The 9,977-nt window shown below is 44.2% G+C and overlaps 1 protein-coding gene across 1 annotated transcript; it reads left to right on the top strand.

Annotated features, from left to right (window-relative positions):
- Positions 1-233: 233 nt before the first annotated feature.
- Positions 234-9,865, top strand: LOC308679255 (cytochrome c oxidase subunit 5A, mitochondrial-like). The gene is made up of 5 exons (XM_081346849.1): positions 234-491; positions 5,331-5,444; positions 6,622-6,743; positions 7,963-8,084; positions 9,708-9,865. The coding sequence occupies exons 1-4, from the start codon at positions 410-412 to the stop codon at positions 8,074-8,076; spliced, it is 432 nt and encodes a 143-aa protein (XP_081202975.1). The 5' UTR covers positions 234-409; the 3' UTR covers positions 8,077-8,084; positions 9,708-9,865.
- The last annotated feature ends 112 nt before the right edge of the window (positions 9,866-9,977 follow it).

Genomic DNA, 9,977 nt, shown 5'->3' with positions numbered 1-9,977 from the left:
AAGCCGCCGGTGCCTGGTTGATTCTTCTCGCCCTCTCTGATTGGCTGCCCAGCCAGGCGGCCCCGCCCGCCTCCGCGCGGCAGAAACCCCGCCCCTCCTTTTTTTTTTCTCTCTCCTCCTCCTCCTCCTCCTTTGGAAACGGAGCGCCGGGCCTCCTGCGCGCGCATCCCCTCCCTTCCCGCCTCTCCTGGCCGCCCCTCCCGCCTGCGTGGCGTGCGCGGCGCGGCTTTTGTCCCTCGCGCGCCGCCGTCGCCCGGCTCGTCCCATTTTTGTCCTCCGGGTGACCGGAGAGCGGGCCGCGTGTGGCGAGCGAGCAGGCAAGCAGGCGCAAAGTCGCGCGCTGTAACCGCCGCCGGGGCCTCGCTTCTCCTTCGCCTTCCCTTCCGTCCGTTTTCCCCGTCCCTCAGCCATGCTGGCCGCCGCCCGGCTCCTCCGCAGCTGCGCCGCCACCGCCCTGCGCGGCCTGGCCCTGAGGACGCCCGCTGCGGCAGGTGAGCCCCCCCCCGGCCCCCCTGAGAGGAAACGCGGCCCTCTCGCTCTCCCCGGGGGTGGGGTGGGGGGAGAGACTACAACTCCCATCCTCCCCCGCTGCCCGAAGCCGGTCGTCCCCTCCCCCACCTCTCCTGTCAGATCCTGTCAGACGGGCAGCCCTGCGCGGCCATGCCCAATTCATCCCCCCCACCACACCGCCCGCCTGGGGCCTCCTGCAGCCCCCCCCCCCCGCCAACCACGAATGTGGGGTCCCCGCTGGTCGCCCCGCCCGGGCGGGAAGGTGACATTGAGCGGGGCCCTGGCTGAGAGGAGAAGGCCAGGCCCGGCTGCGGAAGGGGGACCTCTGGGCGCGCCCCCCCCCCGGGGTTAGAAGGAAAAGGAAGGGAGGACTGCCCCCCCCCACGCTTTATGTCCACTCAAAGGCATCTCGATGAAATCGTTTTTCTAGAATAAATGTTGGGGGGGGGGGTGAGAAACGGTCTGAAGCTTTGTGAAGAGGTCAAGGAGCTGAAGGGTGTGAGGACAGCAGCTGCTTCTAAGGCTTTGGGAAAAGGGCAGCAGGGTTGGGGCTGAATGGACTTGGGAACCTTCCCTTTTTTCCTTCCTTCCTTCCTTCCTTCCTTCCTTCCTTCCTTCCTTCCTTCCCTCCCTCCCTCCCTCCCTCCTTCCTTCCTTCCTTCCTTCCTTCCTTCCTTCCCTCCCTCCCTCCCTCCTTCCTTCCTTCCTTCCTTCCTTCCCTCCCTCCCTCCCTCCCTCCCTCCTTCCTTCCTTCCTTTTTCTCATCTTCCTTCCTCTTTCCCTTCCTTCCTCATCTTCCTTCCTTCCTCTTTCTCATCTTCCTCTTTCCTTTCCTTCCTTCCTCATCTTCCTCCCTCTTTCCCTTCCTTCCTTCCTTCCTTTTTCTCATCTTCCTTCCTCTTTCCCTTCCTTCCTCATCTTCCTTCCTTCCTCTTTCTCATCTTCCTCTTTTCCTTCCTTCCTTCCTCATCTTCCTTCCTCTTTCCCTTCCTTCCTTCCTCATCTTCCTCTTTCCCTTCCTTCCTTTTTCTCATCTTCCTTCCTCTTTCCCTTCCTCTTTTCTCATCTTCCTCTTTCCCATCCTTCCTTCCTTCCTCATCTTCCTTCCTTCCTCTTTCTCATCTTCCTTTGTCCCTCCCTCATTCCCACCCAGCCGTGACCTGGGCTCCTATACCTCTGTGTATATTGTATAATGATGTACTATATGAACAAATATTACAGTGACATGTATGAGGTTATTTAACTAAAGTCCATTATTTCTAATCTTATGTGATCATATCTGGAGTTGGGGATTTTTGCGGGGAGGCAATGTATTCGCTCACTATGCAAATGTATATTATGCTCTTGTTCTGCTCTCCTTGAGTAGACTAAAGCGTGTTCTCCCTTTTTCTGGTTTTATGTTTGAAGAAAATTATATGCAGTGGCTTTGACTTCTGAAATGAGATGCAAACAGTGACATGTTCTGATTTCTACCTATTAATGACATTACTTAAAATTCAAAGTATAGCTTCTATTAATAAGCCACACCCAGCAATTATATACAGGGCAACAAAAGCTTAATAATTTTAAGGAAGTTGAACGAACACTCCTTTGTGATTTTACTTTCCCTTTTATTTTTTTTCTTTGACCAAGAACAAGCTTTAGTTGAGGAGCCTGTTGCTTATAACCTCCCTGCCTTCCTCTCTCCGCATGGACTTTGTACCTTTAGGTCCACACTCTTGTGTGACTGAATTTTACTTTAGATTTTACAGTGATCTTCCCTTTTGGCGTTTTCCTATTTCAGAGTAGGAATTGGTCTTGGAGTCTGCCTCAAGAATATCTGTTACTCCTATTTGCTGCATTCAAGATTTTATTTCATGCAGCTGTGCCTTAAAGTTCTTTACATCCCTAGCTAGTGTCAGGGCACATTGGCATATGCTAGATAAATAAACAGGGCACATAGGATAGTATTTTCACAGTTGCTATATTGCATTGGTGATGTGTTAATATCTCTAAAGGCCCATTTACTTAACAGATGTTGAAAGTTTAATTACTCAATGTTGGTAGAATTGGGCAGATGAGGGAAATGAAAGTGCATGTTAAATTCTTAAGGTTTTACCTTCGGTTAGCACAGTTTATGTGAAGTGAAGTGGGCCTTAGAAAAGCTGAGCAACAACAAAGCTAGTGGAAGTGACAGTATTCCAGCTGAGCTATTCAAAATCTTAAAAGACAATGCAGTAAAAGTGCTACACTCAATTTGCCAGCAAATTTGGAAAACTCAACAATGGCCACAGGATTGGAAAAGATCAGTTTACATTCCAATTCCAAAGAAAGGCAGTGCCAAAGAATGTTCAAACTATCGCACCATTGCACTCATTTCTCATGCTAGTAAAGTCATGCTTAAAATCCTACAAGCTAGACTTCAGCAGTATGTGGATCGAGAACTACCAGAAGTGCAGGCAGGATTTCGAAGAGGCAGAGGAACTAGAGATCAAATTGCCAATATACGCTGGATCATGGAGAAAGCTAGGGAGTTCCAGAAAAACATCTACTTCTGCTTCATTGACTATGCTAAAGCCTTTGATTGTGTGGATCATAACAAACTGTGGCAAGTTCTTAAAGAGATGGGAGTACCAGACCATCTTATTTGTCTCTTGAGAAACCTATATGCGGGTCAAGAAGCAACAGTGAGAACTGGACACGGAACCACTGATTGGTTCAAAATTGGGAAAGGAGTCCGGCAAGGCTGTATACTGTCGCCCTGCCTATTTAACTTATATGCAGAGCACATCATGAGAAAGGCAGGGCTAGATGAATCAAAAGTTGGAATTAAGATTGCCGGAAGAAATATCAACAACCTAAGATACGCAGATGATACCACTCTAATGGCAGAAAGTGAAGAAGAACTAAAGAGCCTCTTGTTGCAGGTGAAGAAGGAGAGTGCAAAACTTGGGTTGAAACTTAACATTAAGAAAACCAAGATCATGGCATCTGGCCCTCTCAATTCCTGGCAAATAGATGGGGAAGAAATGGAGGTAGTGACAGATTTTATTTTCCTGGGCTCCAAGATCACTGCAGATGGGGACTGTAGCCAAGAAATTAAAAGACGCTTGCTCCTGGGGAGGAAAGCCATGGCAAATCTAGACAGCACACTAAAAAGCAGAGACATCACCCTGTCAACAAAAGTGCGTATAGTCAAGGCTATGGTCTTCCCAGTTGCAACGTATGGCAGTGAAAGTTGGACCATAAGAAAGGCTGAGCGCCAAAGAATTGAGGCCTTTGAACTGTGGTGCTGGAGAAGACTCCTGCGAGTCCCTTGGACCGCAAGGCGATCAAACCGGTCAGTCCTAGAGGAGATCAATCCTGACTGCTCTTTAGAAGGCCAGATCCTGAAGCTAAAACTCAAGTACTTTGGCCACCTAATGAGAAGGAAGGACTCACTGGAGAAGAGCCTAATGCTGGGAAAGATCGAGGGCAATAGAAGAAGGGGACGACAGAGAATGAGGTGGCTGGATGGAGTCACTGAAGCAGTAGGCGTGAGCTTAAATGGACTCCAGAAGATGGTAGAGGACAGGAAGGCCTGGAGGAATGTTGTCCATAGGGTCGCGATGGGTCGGACACGACTTCGCAGCTAACAACAACAAGCACAGTTTATATATGCTCACGAAGGCATGCACCTTTTAATAAGAATTTGTTAATTGCAAAAGATGTTACCGGAGACTTTTATTTCTGCAGAAGTAAGAATTAGCGTTGGTCAATCAACATTACAAGGTGTCCTCATTTACTCTTTCAAGACTACGTTTAGTGAAGCAAAATTCCAAAAATATCAAATAATTTCCCAGTTTCATTATTATTAAATTTACATGCCACATACCTCCCCTATAAGGCTACTCTGGGTGGCTTACATATCATAAAAAGATAAAAAGGCCAGTTGAAAAATTAAAACTACGCAGAAGCCAGGAGCCAAGAGGTGGATAGTAGAGAGATGAGTTCTTATCCCATAGGGCACCTCCAGCGGTGACTATCCCACTTGGGACCCCAAGCCAGAAGGCAAAACCAAACCTTAATACACTTCCAGAAGGCCAGCAGGCTGAGAGAAGGACTCACCTCCAACGGTAGAGTGTTCCACAGGATCAGGACCCCAGACTTGAAAAGACTTTTCTCCTATCTTATTGGTATCATACAGACTCTTAGGCCAGGGGTCTTCAAGCTTGGCCCTTTTATGACTTGTGGACTTCAACTCCCAGAATTCCTCAGCCGGGCACACGTGCCTGACTGAGTAATTCTGGGAGTTGAAGTCCACAAGTCATAAAAGAGCCACGTTGGAAGACCCCTGTCTTAGTCTCTTCTCATGTTAGTATTATTTTTTCCCCCTGTGCCTGGAATAATCAAGCTTCTGAAGTAATACAGTGTTAAATGTCCCCAGTATCTTTTATGCCTATATGCAGTGCTTTTTTTGTTAAAAAAAAAAGGTGCCGGAACTCACACACATCATACAACCCATCTTGCCTACCCTACAAGGTTCCATCCAAAAAAGGTGCCGGAACTCTGATCTGGACATTCTATGACAAAGAAAGCCCTGCTTATATGGTATTTAATTGTCTTGCTGAGTTGAGCTGAATTATTTAAGAAGAATGAAACAAATAAATTCCAAAGTCAAAGAATACATGTCAAATAATATACTCGTTTTATGTCTATCACGGTTATAACCGTGTTACAACCATCCAGGGCAGAGTCGTGGTCATAAGTCAAGGATTACCTGTACTTGTAGTGTTGTAGCCTCACCCTTGAATGTTTAACCTCTTTGCCTTTTGCTCCTTCTCATTTTTGTTGCAAACCAGTACTACCTCTGCGTTGCTATGCTCACAAAGCAGAGATTACAGATGAAGAACTTGATGCTCGCTGGGTGATGTTTTTCAACAAACCAGATATTGATGACTGGGAACTCAGAAAAGGTAAACACCCACAGGAAATATCAGGGTGGGGGTGGGTGGGCTTCCGTGTTCCTGCATTAGAGAAATTATGTTTTCTAAAAATTGGATTGATTTGTGCAACCCAATAGGAATTATATAGGTCTCTTTCCTGGAGCTGACAGAATAATTCTAGAGCCAAAATCACAAAGACCTCAAGTTCTCCCCCCTCCCCAGTTTGAATAGCTACATTGGTACAGCAAAAACTAACTATAATAATATTATGATTAACAATGTTAAACTTTGAGATTGAAGTAAATGTTAGGGAAATAAGATTTTAACCTGAAATTATGCCTTAGATTTTGTATCTGAATAGAATTAGTTAGAATTGGAATAGAGCAGAGCAGAGCTGGAAGGGACCCTGGGGGTCTTCTAGTCCAGCCCCCTGCTCAAGCAGGAGAACCTACACCATCTCAGACAGGTGAATGTCCAGTGTCCTCTTAAAAATTTCCAGTCATGGAGCGCCCACGATTTCTGGAGGCAAGCTGTTCCGCTGGTTGATTGTGCTCACTGTCAGGAAGTTTCTCCTTAATTCCAGGTTGCTTCTTTCCTTGATCAGTTTCCAACCGTTGTTTCTTGTCCTTCCCTCTGGTGCTTTGGAGAATAACATGACCCCCTCTTCTTTATGGCAGCCGCTCAAATACTGGAACGCTGCTGTCATGTCTCCCCTATTTCTTCTTTTCTTTAGACTAGCCAAACCCAAGTCCTGCAGTCGTTCTTCATATGTTTTGGTCTCCAGGCCTTTGATCATCTTAGTTGCTCTTCTCTGATTTCTTTTCCAAACTCTCAACATCTTTTTTGTGATATGGTGACCAAAATTGGCTGCAGTATCTGGACATAAACAGAGTTACTATACGTTACATACTCTATGGCAAAATCTGAGAGGTTTGAATAATTTAATTTAATTTAATTTATTATCATTTCTATACCGCCCTTCTCCCGAAGGACTCAGGGCGGTGTACAGGGCAAGAATAAAACACAGAAATTTACAAAAATTAAAAAAAAATAATTAAATGCATGCCCGATTAAAATACAATAGAGACCCAAAGGGAGAAAAGAATTCAGTTTTACGTCACAAAGTGGTGAAATACATCACGAACACGAGAAGGGGAGGACTCGAATAAATGCAGCCCTCTCCTTCAATGTATGTTTCTTTTGATAGGTATTAACACCTTAGTCGACGCAGACATGGTTCCCGAACCAAAAATTATTGATGCGGCTTTGAGGGCGTGCAGGCGGCTAAATGACTTGGCTACCACAATCCGCATCTTGGAAATGGTAAAGGTGAGTTAAGGTATCCTTTTGCTTCTCTACAATGTAGAGCACAGTGGTAAAATGTTCCCTTACACACGTCGGTTGCATTCACTACCAAACCTCTGGGATTCTTCCACCCTCCCCTTCCCCTCCATCCTTATATGGGAAAGGCTTAAAGTGAAGCATTTAGTAGTAGTAGTAGTAGTAGTAGTAGTAGTAGTAGTAGTAGACTTCATTGTCATTTCAACAATATACAGTACAGTACACAGTGAAACGAAACAACGTTTCCCCAGGACCAAGGTGCTACATCAGATGACACGAATCAAAAAAAAGAACAGAACACAAACTACACATAACTCTAAACTAAAAACTTAAAAAACTACTACAAATACAAGTATTTATAGTTCCAGTTTCTTCGTGTTGAGAATTCTAATGGCTTGTAGGAAGAAACTGTAACACAATCTGGATGTCCGAACCCGAATGCTCCTGTACCTCTTTCCAGATGGCAAAAGAGTGAAGAGTGTGTATGAGGGGAGTGTGTAATCAGCCACAATGTTTCTGGCTTTACGGATGCACGAGCAGGAAGGACCATGAGTGGGAGAGGGAGAGGAATCAGACAGGAACCAGTGGCCTAGTAGGCCAGACTGTTTGAATTCACTTACCTTAACTCAGAGACAGCATAGGTAGCATGCTGGCTTAGTATGCGGGGATAAAGTGTCTACTTCTACATGTTGCAGTCTGGCTCTTCCTCATTCATTTGACACTCGTCCAGGTTTGGTCTAGTGGTTAAGGCACCAGGCTAAACACCAGGAGATGGTGAGTTCTAGTCCCACCTAGCGAGGTGACCTTGGGCCAGTCACTTTCAGACCACCTCATCTCACAACATCGTTGCCTCGAGTTATCTATAAAAATAAATTAAAAATATCAATTTAAAAGGGAATTCAAGACGCTGAACTTAATAAGCATGTGCTTCACCTATGTAATATAGCTTCTCTGGACATGAACTTTTCAGAAATAAGGTCAGCGGTCAGAAATAACCAATCAAATAAGTTCAGTGAAACCACATACGAGTGAATATAACTGCAGCTTTCTGGCAGTCAAAATATCTGTTGCCTGTGAGTTATGCCTATTTCTTGGATAAAATTCGGTCCTTAGAAAGGTCAAGCTCTTGGGCCTTAAGTAGACCCACCTTGTCTTGCCAAATCTACTTTTTAAATTCTGAATTTCTTTTGTGTTCTCTTTGAATTAGTACAAAGCAGGGAAATACAAGGAGATATATCCTTACGTTATCCAGGAACTTAGACCAACTTTGAATGAATTGGGAATTTCAACTCCAGAAGAACTTGACATGGACAAAGCGTAAACTTAAATGTAAGAAAATACATCTTTAATTTTTTGCCTTGTGCGTGTGTTCTTTAATAGTCTGTTTGGCATATAAAGTAAGCAAAGGCTTCTAAAAATGTAGAAAATACATTTGTCTACCACTTTGATAAGGTAGAGAAAAATATTGCTGTCCCTATGCAGAAAATGTGGGGCACGTGGTATGTTCTCAATAACTGGAATCCAATTTTCTGTAGAATAAAGGTAAAGGTTCCCCCGCACATGCGTGCTAGTCATTTCCGACTCTAGGGGCCGGTGCTCATCTCCGTTTCAAAGCCGAAGAGCCAGCGCTTGTCCGAGGACATCTCCGTGGTCATGTAGCCGGCATGACTAGACGCCAAAGGTGCACGGAGCGCTGTTACCTTCCCACCGTAGTGGTCCCTATTTTTCTACTTGCATTTTTTACGTGCTTTCGAACTGCTAGGTTGGCAGAAGCTGGGACGAGTAACAGGCGCTCACTTGGGCTCTAATACCTCTGAGGTTTAAAGAATATTAAAAATGAAAATATACCTCAGTTGTCTTGTACTTCTTCACTTTATTTTTTTGGGGGGCACTACTTTAAAGTGCAGCAGACGTCCCTCAAATTCAAAAAAATTAAGCTCTGTATTTTTAAAATTTGGATGTGATCCTGCTATTTGGATGTGATCCTGCTATTTGCTCTTATTCACCATTTATTTCCTCTGATACACAGAGACATACCCACAGAGTCAGCATGATAATGAAAGCGTTTTGCCAACAAGGCAAAATTAGAGAAATTAGCACAAGCAAATTTATGCTAAAATAAAACAGTTTTATGGAACTTGCATGCATATTGGAAGTGCGTGTAGTGGAGATGCAGAGGAAAAAGTCCCATGTTACAGCACAAGAGTAGACCATGGCTCTCTCAACTTACTGGTTGCGATTGCACATTTGGTCCTTTGAGGACACATTGCAGGCACTCTCAGAATGGATTGGGGCTTCCCCCTTCCTAAAATGGCTGTGATATCAAGGTAGCCACTTATTTGCAAAGCCCCAGGGAATTTGAATGCTGCGCTGATCTCTACTTGTCTGAGTTTTTCCTCAGATCTGTTTTTTTTAAATGTAAAAAGAACCTAGAGCCTGATGGAAATTAGGAGAGGTGTTTTGGTATAGAAGTAGCAGCCCGGGTGCTATGCCAAGCATCCGAAGGGCAGACAAAAGTCAAAACGAAGAAAAATAGGCTGAAAAATGGTTTTTATCCCAGAGCTATAACCATATTAAATACTACTGTATAGTGCCACATTGAAGTGCAATATTAGGGGCAGCGCAATGGTGAATAGACTTGAGAAAGATGTATGTATATAATGTATATTTTTGTATATTTTTACTTGAGGTTTTTACTTGTATGTAGTGTGCACTGTGGACAGCACTTAATTTCTTTGTGAGATACACAATGACAATAAAGATTATTCTATTTGCAATTAAATGCTACAAGCAATTCCTTAAATTGCTCTATGCAGGCATGTATTCGTCTGCAAGCTAGTATTGAAGTTGGAATATCTTTTCTTAACCTTTCTATCCATTCCCTCCTCAGGAGGCTTGTGAACTTGAAAAGAATACATCCAAACTAATTCCAGCTATCTTGTTTTTTTCCAGACGGACTTCCCGTGAATATACTGTTAAGGTTCTGTGACTGTACAACAATTATCTGGATATAGACATTATAATTACTTATTTGAAATCACTTCTTCCTTTTATTGAGTCCTGGATATGTATTGTGAAGTTGACCTAATAAAGAGGAAATGGTTTGAATTGACTTTAGATCTTAGCCTATGGTTATAGATTACACACACAAAAAAAATTGTATTTTCCAAGGCAAGATTGAGCAAACATGGGATGCTATTCAGACACTGAATTCTATATTTT

This window comes from Vipera berus (assembly GCF_964194415.1).
Source record: "Vipera berus genome assembly, contig: HAP1_SCAFFOLD_88, whole genome shotgun sequence".
Lineage (NCBI taxonomy): Eukaryota > Metazoa > Chordata > Lepidosauria > Squamata > Viperidae > Vipera > Vipera berus.
The sequence above is the reverse complement of the archived record's forward strand: the minus strand, read 5'-3'. Positions and strand labels throughout refer to the sequence as shown.

Coding starts and splice junctions, on each gene's coding strand:
- LOC308679255 (XM_081346849.1), top strand. CDS start 410: ATGCTGGCCGCCGCCCGGCTCCTCCGCAGCTGCGCCGCCACCGCCCTG. Junction 5,445..6,621: donor TGACTGGGAACTCAGAAAAG/GTAAACACCCAC, acceptor TTCTTTTGATAG/GTATTAACACCTTAGTCGAC. Junction 6,744..7,962: donor GCATCTTGGAAATGGTAAAG/GTGAGTTAAGGT, acceptor TCTTTGAATTAG/TACAAAGCAGGGAAATACAA.